The sequence below is a fragment of the Orcinus orca genome, chromosome 11, assembly GCF_937001465.1.
Source record: "Orcinus orca chromosome 11, mOrcOrc1.1, whole genome shotgun sequence".
Lineage (NCBI taxonomy): Eukaryota > Metazoa > Chordata > Mammalia > Artiodactyla > Delphinidae > Orcinus > Orcinus orca.
The window spans coordinates 68,624,801-68,641,176 of NC_064569.1; the positions used below are offsets into that span (position 1 = coordinate 68,624,801).

The following is a 16,376-nucleotide window of genomic DNA, read 5'->3' on the forward strand; positions in this document are numbered from 1 at the left end:
GCTGAAATTTGGGGGATGTTTAGGTCCTTTAAAAAAAACAAAAAGTATTAATAATCACTGACTACATCTATGATAAAAGTGCTTATTTTGGTTTACTTAGATAATGCTGCAGCTGGTGGAAATGATAAACGTTTAAAGTGTTAACACTCTGTGAATGTATTTGATTTAAGAGAATAAACATTTTACAAAAATAAAAGAAAAAAAGAAAGTAATAGTAAACAAACTTCTAATTGATTTATTTAGCAGAGAGATTGGGCCATCCAGATCTCCTCTTGCTCAGAGAAAATATCTTGTTTGTTCAATCCTACCAGATATTGATATAACTGATCTCAAATGATCCCCTATTGGTACTTTTAATATTTACTCAGATTCAAGCAAAACTTTAAAATGAAAAGGAAAACAGGCATATTCCTGACAAAAGAGACAGAGAGTATTCTGGGGGAATGAATATAAGCCAGGCATCTGCATCTTTGAATTCTGCTGACCTCATCAATAATGTGGGTAAATGCCAGTGATGACCAGATCAAGTAAATGCCACATTGCTACCATGCTTGAAAATTTTCAAGGTTTATTCAGTCTTTTCAGATTGGAATACAGTGCTGTATAGTGTTCTGCTTTGTTTGCTTTTTATAAGCATTCCTTTAAAGAACGGTGAAATGACTATTGTTGCAACTCTTTTAATGGCTTTTTCCTGAGTAAATTATATTCTCAGAAATGTAAATATCAATCTCTTCTAAAGAACCTTTATCTTCCTTACTATGCAGTTGACTATCCCCTGAAAAGTTCATAAATAGAAAAGGAATAGCAGATGAGATATCATTAATCTACAAGGCATGTTTTCTTTTACTTACATGGCACCAAATATAGTATTGCATAGGCACCACAGGGCATGTTTCTTTTGCTATTCATGTAGATCAAGTGTTTTTGTTTTTTTGTTGTTGTTGTTGTGGTGGTGGTGGTGGTGTGTGTGTGTGTGTGTGTGTGTGTTGATGGTGGTGCTGGGAATGACTGTGATGTTTTAAAGTAATAGTAGAATCCAAAGGGCTTTGGATTTAGGACAAGATACTGTCCCAGTTCCTTTTCTCTTTTTATCACCACATGATAGACATTCTTAAGGCAATGTTTTAGATGAGAATTATATTAGTACAACTAGAATTTTAGCCATTTTACAGTCAGTCATTTGAGGCAAAATAACATATGAAATATTTTACATCAGTCCCAACTTATGAAGGTAAAAATATTCTATACTCAATAATGGATAGCGTAGAGGAAATGTTATTTTTAATAGTTCCAATATTTACCTAGAGGTTTTTCCCTTTTTGTCAAAACTTTTTGTCTCAAAAAACCTACAACTAAAATTTATGGAAAAATCTATGTAATGGCTATAATTGATATTGATTTTATTCATATTTAGTTGACATAGATATGTATCTCTTTTGGAAGTGTTCAGAAAACACAGTGACCAGAAAAAATGTCAAAGGGCTAAAGATATTTTACTTTTTAAGGAATTTTTTTTAAATTATGAATTCCAAAATCTATCTACCCAAATTATTTTCCTCCCTAGATATCACAGATACTGAACTTTAGTTTTTATTCTGTTTGATTAAAGACAATTAGAGTTCATATTTTACTTGATTTCCTCTTAATCTTCTTCATATTCATAGTTTCTAACCAAGAATGCATATTAGAATAAGTTTTAAAAGAAATACTCATGTCCTGCTTCCAATCCTAAAAGGATTCAGATTCATTAAGTTAGAAATAAGGTTACAAGTGACTCAAATTCATAATTATTGTTAAGAAGCACTATATCTTGATTTTAAACATTCTGGAATCACATACCCATTTGAAGAGCCAATGAAAAAAATAACTTCTTCTTAAAATAATGCACATAAACACAAACATATGGAAATGAAAATGTACTTTCATAACATATACCCTAAAATGTCATTTCACCAAGATATTAGACTTCCTCATTATGACTCTAATACCTAAAAGTGAGTACATTTTCTCCCTCTTCCTTTTATTCCACTCTGAACACTTTACTAGCCCTCCTGTCACACTCCCCAGACTGCTTTCCACTTGAAGATAGACAGTCTTTGGTTATGTTACGTCTAGGTGCAAGTTTAGGCCAGAGTTTACAGAAATACTGGAAAGTAATACAAAGCAAATAGCCTCAAATTTTGGAGTATAGAGAAGGATACTTCATACTACTGTTTATTGATTAAATACTACACTGCCTGGGAAAAAAGCAGGTAAGGGCACTCCCAGACAAATGTGAGAAAGTTGGGAAAAGATGAATAGTTTACGCCTTAATTACAGTAGTGTCTGGGATAAGTGCTAAGAATAAGGCAGATTCTTGGTGAATAGATGCTGAAAGAATGGGTGAATAAATGAATGAACAGCTGAAGAACTAACTGAAAAAAGCAGAAAGGAAAGATTGTTCATTCCCTTTCACTTCTGTGGCCTTAGTTTCCTCATCTGCTACATGGGCGCATTAGAAGCTGTTCAGATTCTCTTCCATCTCAGACAATTCCTGTATTCTTCGTATTACTCTGTGAATGGAAGGGAGAAGACCTATTCCCTAGTGCAAGGCAGGTATCCAGACTGTAAATTAACAGCCCTCATGGCAAGAGAGGGAGTGTAGAGGGATGGTGCTATTTGGCAATGTATTATCATGTTAAGCTAAAAGCTGGCAGGTAAAGTAAGTAAGTATTTGCTACAAACTTTCTAACATTGAGTAGCTTATGGAAGAAAATACTGCTTCAATGCAAAAATAAACAAAATTTATATTACCTCAACTTCTGGAATAAAGAGGCAGATTTATGTGCCTTCGTGTGAAACATGGTCCAAAATCAATTATTCCTCGAAATAAGTAAGATTGAGGAGAGAATACCAAATGCTGTCATTATGTAATGTGTATACATGGAAATGGGTGGCTAGGAGAAATTTTGAAAGGAAAATTTAATTTACACTGAATTGGGATAATTTTTGAGTTTGTATAATGTGCATATATTGCCTATCTATAAAATATTCTTAAACTTTAAAGTACTACAAAATATAATATTAATGAAGATGCAAAAAAAAAAAAGCCTGAAAGTTTTAGTGGAATTATATTTTAAATGCTGTGATGCAGTCTGTTTAAACGTCCATAGCAGATGAAGAACATTTGGCCAAAAATAATCAATGGATACAGAGTGTATACTACCTCTCCTATTGTGCTGCTTTATCCACCATTATTTTTAAAGTGTGGCCGATATAGTGGTAGGACAGTTAAATGAGAGCTTTTTAACTAGGTGGCACTCAGTGGAGTTCTGCTTCATCCAATGTCATATATAGACCAGTTTCATAGAAATCATAATTTTTTACACTTCAGAGACAGTACTGACCCAGCAAGCAGTACACACGGTTTCCTGGGAGACGATAAGTATTTTTCCAAGAATTCTGGGACTACATTAGAACACCATTTAACCATAATACTATCTTTTTCCTTTGTCTCTAAAGTGGTGGTAACTCTATTAATCAGTTTATTAATCCCTCTTGGAATATGACGATTAATTATTATGAAATGCCTAAGTGCTGACAGAAGTGCAAGATAATCTAGTTCAGGTGGCACAAGAAAAGTCAGTGAGAAAAACAAACATCATTTTTTAACTTTGTTTATTTGTAGCTTAAAATGTAATGCCATACAATTTTAACAGTCACTTAAAAAAGGATTTATATTTGCAGAAAACAGAAGCAAAACAGAAAGATATGAAATAAAATGCCATCTTGCTTCAAGTTTTCAAATCAGTACTTAGAGTACTAATATACATCTATATACATTGCAAGTATATTTTACAAATATACTATGAGTAATCTTGAAACCGCAATAAATACCAAGTAGGTTTTTAGGCACACGCATAAAAAAATGCGAAATCTGCATAATTCTTGAGAGTGCTGAGTGACTCATTCTTAGATCATTTTCACACATATATTTTACACAAAATATACAGCCATCACACACATGATCCCCAGTCACCTCAGAACCTCACCTTTCATCCCAGCATTAGTGCCTTCTTATTCTTTGATACTATTGCTCTATACAGCTATTACGTAAGAAAATATTTTGCAGTTTTCTTCAACTAATTGCCTAAGAAGGTATCAATGCTACCAAAATAAGTACAGCCTATCTACACAATATGTTCATGGAAGTGTGCTGAGTGGCACCAACTTACAGAACTGGTCATTGTAACCCTGGGGGTTACCCTGAAGGCAAACTTATAAATTTTGAAGTATACCATTTTTGAGTTGCCCATACCATGACATCCAGAAATTATTAGAAACTGAGGTAACACCTGTGGTTTTTAGAGATAGGAATCCTTGAAAAAAACACCAAAGGTATTTTTGAAAATTCTGACCAACATGGACCTCAGTTATTGTACACTGTGTCTGTGGCTCTTTCTGTGCAAATGTAAACCAGAGAATCCAAAGGAATGCTCATGTTGAATTTACATACACTGCTAGGATTAAAGATCACAGCCATGGAGCACCTGAGATCGCCCTCTGATAAGCGAAGTCTATCGCTTCTCTTAGTAGAGCCAATGTTCATTGACAAAAATGAACCAGATAAAATCCCACTGATTTTTGCCCCCCAGCTACAAGTCAGATTCTGGCATATCTGGCATATCTGGCATATCTGCCATCAAGTACCCTATTCCATATCGTCCATTGGGAGCAGTATCCAGAGTTGGTGATCCACTCTGTTTTCTATAAATATTTTTACCAAAATTTGGAGAGGACATCTCGCTTGATATCTTTCCATGAATGAGGCTTGCATCATCTCCCTCTAAGTTTATAGGCTCCTTCAGAACCCGTCCTCTCTTATAGGTCACAGATGCTAAATTACCAGAACTATCGTCTATAAGGTTGCAGCGACGAATGATGAAGACAATTGGGACAGGCAATATTGCCAGGACCATCAGAGAGATACAGACAACCATTCCCCACGTTGGGTAGCTCAGAAATTCCTCTGATGCCTGTTAAAGCCAAAAAATAATTATTAATAATCTTTTTCTCTGCAGGGACATGAAAAAATATATATTTGTCTCAGGTTTATAAGAAAAGAATCTGGTCTAGTCTTATGATTTTGACTAATGAATTGCTGTGGAAGTGACAGTAAGCAACTTCCAGGGCAAAGCCTTAAAGGCCTTGCTGTTTCTGCCTTTGTGTCTTAGAATGCTACCCTGAGTCCATAATGCCTGGAAGAAACCAAGAATGAAAGCTCACATAGAGCCCAGGTCTCCAAGTTTAATCAACTGTATGAGTTAGCTCACACAAGACCCAAAGAAGAACCATCCAGCTCATCCACAGAACCCTAAGAAATAATAAATCATCACTGCTTTCAGTCATTAAGTTTGGGGGTCATATGTTACTAAGCGATAGTTACCTGTTACATGTGCCACATTATCTTTCTAAAATCTGAAATTAAATTTTGAACTACATCTGGCCCCAAGGGTTTTGGTAAGGGATAACAGACTTATTTGTTTAGAATAGTCTTGAATTTAGTTGTTATTGTATTGAATTACTGACCATAGGGTAAAGGTCAGAGGTATCTGAAAAATAAGCATTCTGATTTTCTAACTGCTAATATGCACTTTAAGATTGCATTACTATATAGCTACAGCAACATGACATCAGAAATTGAAATAGTCGTGGCTAATATAAAACAGTTATAGCAAAACTTTACTTCAGTATTTACTTAAATTATGTATACATGGCTAATGAACAGTTTCATTGTTAGAGTATCTCAGATATAAGTTAGTAAATTTATACAGGAAAAAATATTTCTGGTGGTTTGATCAATATGTTTTCTAAAGTCAAAGGCCCAATTGGTTCATCTATGGTGACATGAATAAAATTACTTTAATGAGGACCAAGTCAGTACTTTTCATGTACTAATAAAGTCCACAACATATAAAAAAATCATACATATTTGGGGCCAAAAGAACATAAAAATCTCAAGATCCTCACATAAAAGCAACACCATTCATTTAACCGCAAACTATACTGTGAAAAAAGCAAAAAACGAAAACCTCTAAAATGACATTTTATGTATATTTTTATCTACCTTCCTTATTTTGCATTTTACCTTATCTTCAATCCATGCATTATAGCCAGGAGGACTTAATCCCATATTCACAATGCTAGCAATTAGCAGTGATAATAGCATTAGAGGAGAAATATATTTCCACATATAGTAGTAATATCTGTTGGGAGCAAAGCCCAGCATATCCTTTAAGTCTTCCATGAACCTAAATAGAACGAAGGAATTTAATTATTCCTCGAGTTAATATAGCTATATTAAAATATGGTAAATTACATGTCCTTTAAAATATGCATTATATCAATGGTTTGATGGGGGTTAACCATGATACCCTATGACATTTTACACTGAGTCTAAAAGTCATATTGGAAGATGACTTATAAATTAAGAACATTTATAAAGTAAAATGGAACCAGTTTACTGTAATTTTCATTTGGAGAAAGTCCCTGTAAGTCAGTTACTGGAAAGTCTCCTCCAACTGATGATTTCCACTCTATGAACACAATATTTGCAATACATTAAAATTTCCTTGTTTCTTTTTTTTTTAATTAGCCATATGTTATATCATCCAATCCAATTGGTGTTTATATTATCTGACCTCTCATTTCTTTCGGTAGTCTGTTTTTTCAACTGAAAGAAGGTCCATACATTGCAGTTGATGTATGTGTTTCTCAGACCATTTTTCATCTCTAAGTTCCTCGTACATGTCTTCATCGTTTCCTCTGATTTTTTGTTGAATCAGCTGATCACTTTGTCCCACAGTCTGTATTTGGCTGATTGCATTCCCACAGTTTTGCTTCACAAGAGCATTTGATCCTCCTATTTCCCATGAATTAACACTTAGACCTAGTAATGATTAGACTTAACATGTTCTTTTTTTTAAGAGTCAGGTTACTGAGGTACTTTTTACCTGAAGTAAAATTCACCCTTTTTAATTGTATGATGTTAACACTGTCAGGAACATGTAGCCATTTCGTACTAGTCTACATCCCTTAATGTTTATCTCGAGATAAATATTTACTGCCCACCCACCAGCCCTTGTATTAATGTTTCTGCAGACTTCTTGGTTGTCTAAACCTAGTTCTCTCGTAGATTCTTCAAAAAGAGATCGTAGTAACTATATTTCCTAATTTCTTGCATGTTTCTAATTGTTTGTCTGTGGTCACTATACCTGAATGTCAGTTCAGCTGAATTTAAAACCTGTGGCTTATGTTTTTTCCTTGAGAATCATACATATGTCTAACTACATAATATTGTTACAAAAATTTTGTTAACTGTTAGATTTTTCCCTTATAAATAATCTTCTTTGCTGTGTTTTGTTTTGTATTATTTTTGCCTGGATGCCCTTTATCTTTGTCTTGTAGTAACAAGGCTATGTTAGCTAGGCTATGTCCTCGTGTTGGCCTTTATGTCTATTTCTCCAAGTATATTGTTTGCCCTTTCAACATTCAAATTAATTATTTCAGGCAAGTTTCTTCAATTATAGTTTTTAGCATTTGTTCTGGCTACTGTTTTTAGAGGCCTTCATTGTACATATGCTGAACCATCTTTGCTTAACTACTGTGTTTATTTATTTCTCTTAAATCCTTTGTTATTTCTCCTTGATTTTCAAAAGCATCCCTCCTTTCTAGCTTCTAATTCTTCTGAAATTAGGCACTGTGCTTATCATTTTTGTTTTCTTTTTAATTTGATCTTCATTTCTTAAGTGTTTTTCTTTTATTTACAATTATTTCCTGAGTTCTATCACCTCTGTTTTCAAATCTTCCTTTTCTCTAATTATTATAATTCTCAATTTTAAAATAACTGATTTCTGCTCTTCTTTGGTGGCTTCTATCATTTTTAAACATTTATTTCACCTCATTTTGAAGTATTGTTAGTTTTCCATCTATTTTGCATGTGTGCTTTTGTTGTCTGCAGAGATTTTACTCTTTTTTTTAAAAAAAAGATTTTACTCTTTTTTTTTTAAAAAAAGAAACTTTTCTTAAGATTTGGCCACAGTTAAGTGAAATGAATTTTCCTGTGTGTTTTAGGAGGGAGGGATGGGCCTTTCCTCTCTGTTTTTGCAAAGTAATCAAAAAAGGTGGCCTCAGAATTTCTCAGTTCTGTTTACCTCTGCTCTCCTCCTCATACTGACCTGGACTTTCTTTTCCATGGACCCTACTACCTCTCTCCTACTCAACTCAGGTTTTGCTCCCACCACTTTTTCTTCAGTGAAGAGCTTTATCTTGGAAGAGAACTTTGGGTTATTCATTTCAAGAGTTTTTAGAGACCAGCACTGATGATCTTACTGTATTTTGGTCCCTCTGCACTCCGCAAAATGTGGGCAAAGATCCTATAGAATTTCTCCCAGTTTAGCTCACTGTCTTCCGATCAGCCTGCCACACATTGCAGGGAGGACCTGGGGGTGACTGGAAAGCTGTCAGAAGCCCAGCTGCATATCCTCTACCATCTCCCACACGGAAGTGATATCACACAGGTCCTGTGGCTGCCAGTGGTTTGCCCCAACCTTTCGTATTTGAGGGTTCACAGGAATATCTTCTTGCCCGTGTTTATGGGTATTTAGTTCTGCTTTCTAGTCATTCTTTTTCTCTTTCATTTTTAAAAGGAGACTCAGGAAAATACAATCTACACAGCCATCACTTTCAGCTTTACAGGATCTTCCTTCTCGTTTCCTCTCGTTCATATTTCTTCCTAATCCCTAACTTGCTATGCTCCAATATTTCTTTTTCTGCATTTGAATTTACTGTCTCAAAGGTTTAGGTTTTGAAAGCCTTCTTTCTCTCAACTCTGTGTCTGGAAATGTAGGTAAATGTGGCAGAAGACAGAGAAGAGCTGAGCTCATGACACTGTTGAAGGTGAACAGGAAGAATATAAGGTTGCTACGACATTTAAAGGAGGGGAAAGTAAATAAATGAGAGCATTTTAGACAGGAGAATTCTAATTCTGCTCGTAGGACAAGATATGAGCTTTAGAAACCAACAGACCTAGTTGCGAATCATAGCTCCATCATCTTTTAATGTATATCTTAGTCCTTCTGAGCTTAATTTTTGGCATTTTCGAAAAAGATAATACCCGTCTTGGAGGATTATTGTTAGACTCATAGACAACATATGCAGAGCACACTACCTCACATACAGCAGAAATTTATAGATGCAAGTATTATTAGTAGTATTATTCTTCCTGTTGTTATAATGATTATTATTTAGGAACTACTAAAAAGAAATATTTACTACTCTGCCTATTGTAAATGTTGAACTGTCTAAATGGAAATCTAAATTATGATCTTATTGATCCATAGATCAGTCCAATAACAATGTCAAATTCCAACACAGTGCAGGTTAGGAGTTGGGGGTAGCTTGGTATAGAAATATCTGGTTTTGAAATTAAAGTCCTGGCTCTGCAACTAACATACTGTGTCCTGTACAAGTAGGGCCAATTTTCCATCTAGGATATGGGTAATATTAGTTACCACAGATTGTTATAATGACTAACATTAAATGCGTGTCATACAGCTATTACTACTATTGCTATATACTACATGATCATTAAATGTAAGTTCCCCTATCTTTCCTTGCCTGGAGCTTTTGCCAGTAATAAAAACGTTCTTTAAGTTTTGTCGCAAAGCTCACTCAATACCAATAAAGTTCTTTATGTTGTTTAAGAGGACTCTGGTCCTCAATTAACTTATTCCTACTTCACAGAGACCTCTAATAAGCTTGATGGTCTTATTACCTTTAGTTAATCCATATATGTTAACTAAAGACCACAACTTTAAAAAATATTGGACAAGGCCTCCAGAAACTTCTTTTATTCTGAGACTACTCTAATGCTTCATTTCACACCAAGTATATATACTTTTCAAACCGATCAGGTATATAATTCAAAGGTTTAAGCATCTCATGAAGTCATGACTCCACATAAATAAGAAGTTTATGTACAGCAAATGGCATATATATCCTGGAGCATCATATATATATGCCACTTCCCAAAATTGGCCTGCGACATAAAACATTGTGTAACATGATAAAATAAGGCATTTTACAGCATAACAAAATAAAATTCCTCTTGTAAAACAGGTTAGCAATGTAATTAGAAGTATAGTCTTTAGAGTTAAGCAAAAATGGCTGTGAATCCCAGGTCTGCCTCTGTTCAGGTGTGTGACGAGCAAGTCACTTGGTGTCTCACGAAGCCCGCATTTTCTTATCTGTAACAATAGCTGAAAACAACTTAACGAGGTTCTTGGAACTTTGCCAACATGCTCTAAACCTTGGAAGTTCCTCTCTGATAGCCAGAATTAAATCAAAGCTCCAAAATCCTAAACTACATTACCATCAACACCATTCTATCTAATCACCTAATAAGGGGATAGACTTCATTAAAATTATCGAATGAAGAGGAGCCTGCAAAAGATTTGATTTTTGTGGCGAGGAATTTTTCCCTCTAGTCACTTCCCTCCTCTTCTAAATGAGATATATATTAACAATTGGTCTTTCCAAGAGAGAGATGAAAAATGAATGCATAAGAGAGAATATACTTACTTATCTATGCCATAAACAAAGGATACAGCAATATTCTCCAAAATGACTACAATTAGCAGAGGCAGGGTAGCAGAATAATCATCAAACATTGTAACAAAGTAATTCCCAGAGCGCTGCACAAATATCAGGCCAATACAAAATGCCAGAAGACAACAGATAACTGGACCAAAGGAATAAATAAGAAAATTAAGCCCTACTCAGAGTCAAGTCTTTTAAACTTCATTATAAGTTATTATACACAAACAATAATTTTGTTTCCACTTTTATAAGTTGTCAATGATACAAATAGGATACCTTTCCTGATACCATGGAATATAACATATTGGGAATTAGTTACCTGGATTTAGTCCCAGATTTAATATGAATTCATTGTAAGACAGTAACTCAACTCATCTCAAGTCTGTGGAAACGTGTTTACTAAACACAGATAACAAATGAGGCAAAACTGAGGATATATTAAAAGTATAAGTCTCCATGCCCTTCTTCTCATTATTAATAGCAAAGTGACCTTTCCAGGCAGCAAATGTTTGTGGGTCATTTCTACTTTTAAGAATGTTTTATAGTTTTGGAAGCAATACTGAATTTTGAAATTAATAATGAGATTAGTGTAGCTTATAATAAGACTATGATAACATGTATTTTTCTGTCTGATTGAAATATGGTTATTGTTAAAGCATAACTGAAAAAAATCTGATGAGACCTTGCCTTAGCAGCAATCCATAGCTCTGTCCTGATAGTGCCCAAACAGATTAGTTGGGAATACATCTGTGACAGGGTTGGGCAACCTGATTCTCCAGGTAACTAAGAAGAACCATCTAAAAGGAGTTTCTGCAGCAGTACTGAAGAAAGATGCAGAAACTTCTAACCAGCTACCCTTAATATAGAAAGTTAGAATTCTGGAATCCATATGATATTCCCATATTTTTGTTAGACTCTTTATTCTCTCTTGCACGTTGGTAGAGAAGACCTCAAAAATAAAAGATGACTGTGTTCTCTTTCTCAAACAGCTTTTAGCAGAGGTGAGTAAAAGTGAAAGAAGTGGAGCAGGTAAGGGCAGTTCAGAAGGGGAGAAAAGACATCCTGGGGGTTCCATCTGATGGGGGTTCCCTAAAAATCTCAATAAGTATGGGTTAAATTAAGCCATTTCCTCCATCTTGTAAGCGCTATGCTAGTGGTATGAGTTACATCGTACATAAGTGAATATTATATATAAACATACCATGCAGAAAAGGAAAAGTAGCATTCACTTGGAGTCTAATGCATATTGAAATATTTGAATGCTTGTCACAGCAAATTGTACTCAAAGTCTCAGGATCCAAGTAACTAACGGAGCTTGGATTTGAACCACAGCCTGTGTCACTCTCACTCTCTCCTAATTACATTATAGTATAAGGTAGATAGGAAGAAAGTGTATTCCAGGTGGTAAAGACACTGAGAGTTTTGCTAACGATGTGAGAGGAACAGATAATGAGTAAGTCACTTATCTAAGTCCTACTGTCCTATCAGAGGAGATGAAAACATCTGACAAAGGTGATGGGGGAACATTTCATCTAAGTATATAAAACATGACTCAAAGTAGAAGTATGATCCCAGAATACAGGTAACAGGCGTAGAGAGTATATTCCTCTTTACTCTGACCTAAAGGTCTTCCACTGGGAGTTACCAAATACTCACATGTGTGTTTCTCCCTCTACACTGTTGTTTTCCCTTTAATTTTGCAAACCCTCTTACCACAGGAGGGTTGGGATATGGGGCAAAGACGAGGAAAGCAGCAAAGATGACTGTTACTTAGTCTGCATGTCAGGCAGGGTATTGATAGCCTTAAAATAAATAGAAACTGCAGAAGTAGAGACTGCCTTTCAGGAAAAGACAGAGACATTTCTCATTTATGTTCAGCTGAATCAAAGATATTTAGATGTAAATATCTCACAAACTGCTGAAATTGTTTTATACACACACACTTAGCAGAAGGGTGAGTGATAAAGATATATATGTATTTGAGAGTTATTTACACATAAATTATTACTAAATCTTTCAGAGCTAAAAACAGAGCCTTGGGGAGCTTGTGTACCACTGCCCAGCATTTAAGATCATCTATGTATTTTTTCCAATTAATTATTGCATCACTTACCAACACTCTTGCTGCACTCTGGTCTGGCTGGCTTCCCCGCTGCTTCCTTTGTCTCTACTTGGCTATGTTTATGAACACTATCCTCTGACCCCCTGAGAAGACCCCTCCCCTTTCGAATTCAATTTCCATGCCTTTCGCTGACAGTTCCCTCATATATTTAGATGACCTCTGCTGCGTCTTAATTCATAGAACAGGTAAAGTCCCTATCATGCTATCAGTATATTACATGGTACAAGTCTTATCTACACACCTTGATTTTAATTATCAGTCCTATTCTTTTTAGAGGAGAGGCTCTCCTATATCTCTGTATCTCTGTTGTAATTTCTCTTATATCCTTGATATCCCTCAAATGTGAGGACCATGCAACACACAACCAGTACTTTAATAACTACTTGTAGATTGGACTTTTAACACCCATCAATATTGATAAATTGTGTTATTGTCTTTCCTACCTAGATGTATTAACTTCTATCAGGCTACAATTGCTCTTTTATATGAGAACACAGTTTAGGTTTATCAATTTCAGCTATGCACTTTTGGAAAATCCAATGACCTGAACTACTATTTTTATAATTATCTGAGTTGAATACAAAATTATACATGAACATTCTGTGACTTTGTTCTAGCGCCAGTAATTCATGATAATGACATTATTACTAATAAAGAGTAATAGAATAAATGATCACTAATAATTAATAGAATCTGTATTAAATATGTCATTTGCATATTATATAAATAAAGCCCTAAATAACAAATACTAGTATTATTAATAAGTAGACATTAATAATAAACACTTTTCCTATTTCCATCTCCGATCTCTCACCAAGGGTAAAACAGCCCGCCACATCAGTTCAATGAAAAGTCAAATACATAAAAACTAACCAGTGAGAATTTCTTTCCTCACTTTGAATGTGTCCACAATGGGTGTGATGATCCCTTCAATGGTTCCAAACATGCTGCCAAGCCCTAGATTTACCAGCATGAGGAAGAACATCACTGACCAGAAGGGAGATGCAGGGAAATGTGTCATTGCTTCTGTAAAGGCAATAAAAGCTAAGCCAGTCCCCTGAACAGCCTGTAAGATACACAAAACAGCCACGTTAATACAGAGCAATATGAAGTGCTGGCTATATATACATCAGTTGCAAAGGGCAGGAGAACTCTGAATAATGCATGGGAGTTACTGGAGATAAACACGCTGATACCATGTTGTCTCCTAAGAAACTGTGCCTCTAAATAAAATTCAAGGTGATCGTGTTATCTCATAAAAACAGCAGGTAGACCAAAATTTTAAAAGAACTTTAAGAGTAAGTTAGTAATTAAATCTTTCCTTCCAGAATTCGAGATTTTTATGTTAATGATGGCTTCATCCATAATTTCCTGCACGTGATTCTTTATGTTTAGTCTCAAGTACAGTTAGCTATCTTAAAGCAAGTGATTAACAGCCAATTTCTCCATTATATTTTCCTTTTTGCCAATGTAAAGAGAGGGTGACAATTAATGCAAGGCTATTTATTCATGTTCACCTATGTCGTGTTTATTAAAATGTATGACAGTGGCTAGAAAAAGGACTTAATCATGACTTGTTGAACACAATTATTAAGATGAGCAAATATCATTCATGTGTCCAAACAACCATACCATATGTAAATGATAATTGCAATTCAAGTTTTGTATTAAATATTATACCCGGAAAGGTACCAGACTAATTTCATTTTCTGGGATGAAAATCACCTAATTTATACCCATATTTTAAATTATTGTGGCTTAATCAGTGAAACTGCTTTTCAAAGTAAAACAAACATTTTTGATTTAAGAAAATATGTTCTCTGAAATAAAGAATGTGAATTTTGAAACAGCATGATCTTCCACAGGTATTTTAAAGATCATTTTCCTAAAAGAAGTCTTCTGGGTAATGCATATTTTAAGTTAATAAGAATTATTTTATCGCATAAACATAGCCTACTAACTTTATTTAGCTCATCTTCAATTTGACAGGAATTGAGTTGAAGAGAAGGAAACTCTTCTTCTTTCACTTTTTGAATGATGTCATAAACTAAGTGATAATCTTCCGCAGTAACAGCTGAAAAGTTGATATGATGGGGAATAATATCTTGACTAATGTTGCCCATTTTCACAAGTTTGATGACCATTTCCAAATTTCTGAAAAGGAAAACAACATTAGTGAACACATGGGTTTGGGAAGGAGATTTTTTAATATAATTATGCCATCAAAAGCTAAAGGAAATCAACAACCATACTCTGCAATGCATTTCTCATTTATGACATTTGCTTTGAAGCCCAGAACTGCAAACACCACCAATGTTGCCAGGATAGAAGTAAAAAAATTGATGAAGGACACCAGGACGGCATCAAAGTGGCAGTTGTTGTCTCTCTTGTTGTAGCTTGAAAAGGCAATGACGCCACCAAATCCCAGACCTAAGGCAAAGAACACCTGAGCTGCAGCTTCTCTCCAGACCTTGGGCTCCAGCATTATTTCAAGCTGTTTAAAATTAAACAGAATATAAGTCAGCTGCAAAAAAATATTTCAGAATAATCTACAAGGAATTGGTTCTATTGTTTAAATATATCATTATGCACCCAAAGATTATTTAAAACAGGGGGATAGTCTGTTCTTAAGTAGAAAGAACAAATTTTTCACTTAGGAATAATACAAGGAATATGAATAAGAAAGGCTACAGACTATTGAAACTTTAGACGGAGATGTTACTTAAATACACGGAGAAAATACGTATATGGGAATTTTTAAATATCTTTAAGACAAATCATCAAAGGAGTATTTGGGAGAGAAATGAACTATCTTCAGTTATTCTTATTTATTATCTTTGTTTTCTTTCCAAAGCAAAATAAATCAGTTAGCCATAAAAGTTAAATAATTATTTAACAAATACCCTAAGTTTTGTGTTTTCTGAAGTCTAACAGCCAAAGCAGATAATAATTATAAGCTGGGTAGAGCTGAACTATTTGTACTTTGCATATTCAGATAGGTATTATTCATTCATTGAGTAGTTTCCTGAAAGCCTTTTCTTTGAAAACAGAAGAAATTCAACCATATCATCACTAAGACCTTTTCAGATCCAAAGTTCTAAAGTTTGGAATCTGTGCTGAACATATATTTCAAGTAACTGTGCTTCACTTCTTAAACAATTATCACTGTATATAACCAGACCTTTTAAATGGAACTATTAATATTAGCCATACCTGGCACTGACCTCAATAAACAGTTAAGTCTGATTTCAGTAGCAGTAGTGTTTAAATTGGTATTTTATCTCTTTTCACCATTGCAGTGAAATTGCCTTTATTGGGAACAATGCCAAATGTGGTTAAGAACATGAGTTACATAGACACTTTCAGATCCTGATTCTGCCATTTAATAATCTAAAAATAGTGCAACCTAGGGCAGGTGGCCTGTCCACTCTGAGTTCAAGCTTTCTCAACTGAAAGATGAGAGTAACAAGACAGGTACTACTTATCACATTGCCTGCTGCCCTCGAAGTCCTCAATAATTGCTAACATATGGACTATAGTGGCAGGCAGAATGATAAGCACTTTACATGGATGATCTCATTTAATATTCACAACAATCAGTGAAATTGTGGCTAAT

General features: G+C 34.7%; 1 protein-coding gene across 2 annotated transcripts in view; it reads right to left on the minus strand.

Annotated features, from left to right (window-relative positions):
- Positions 1 to 3,640: 3,640 nt before the first annotated feature.
- SLC6A15 (solute carrier family 6 member 15) overlaps positions 3,641 to 16,376 on the minus strand; it is a 48,222-nt gene continuing 35,486 nt past the window's right edge. For both annotated transcript variants that reach the window (XM_049693958.1, XM_004280605.4), the window contains 6 exons: positions 15,013 to 15,254; positions 14,722 to 14,914; positions 13,634 to 13,826; positions 10,621 to 10,780; positions 6,128 to 6,290; positions 3,641 to 5,015 (listed from right to left, as the gene is read on the minus strand). In XM_049693958.1, the coding sequence (XP_049549915.1) occupies positions 4,635 to 5,015; positions 6,128 to 6,290; positions 10,621 to 10,780; positions 13,634 to 13,826; positions 14,722 to 14,914; positions 15,013 to 15,254 (1,332 nt within the window). In that variant the 3' untranslated portion in view covers positions 3,641 to 4,634. The remainder of the gene's footprint in view (positions 5,016 to 6,127; positions 6,291 to 10,620; positions 10,781 to 13,633; positions 13,827 to 14,721; positions 14,915 to 15,012; positions 15,255 to 16,376) is intronic.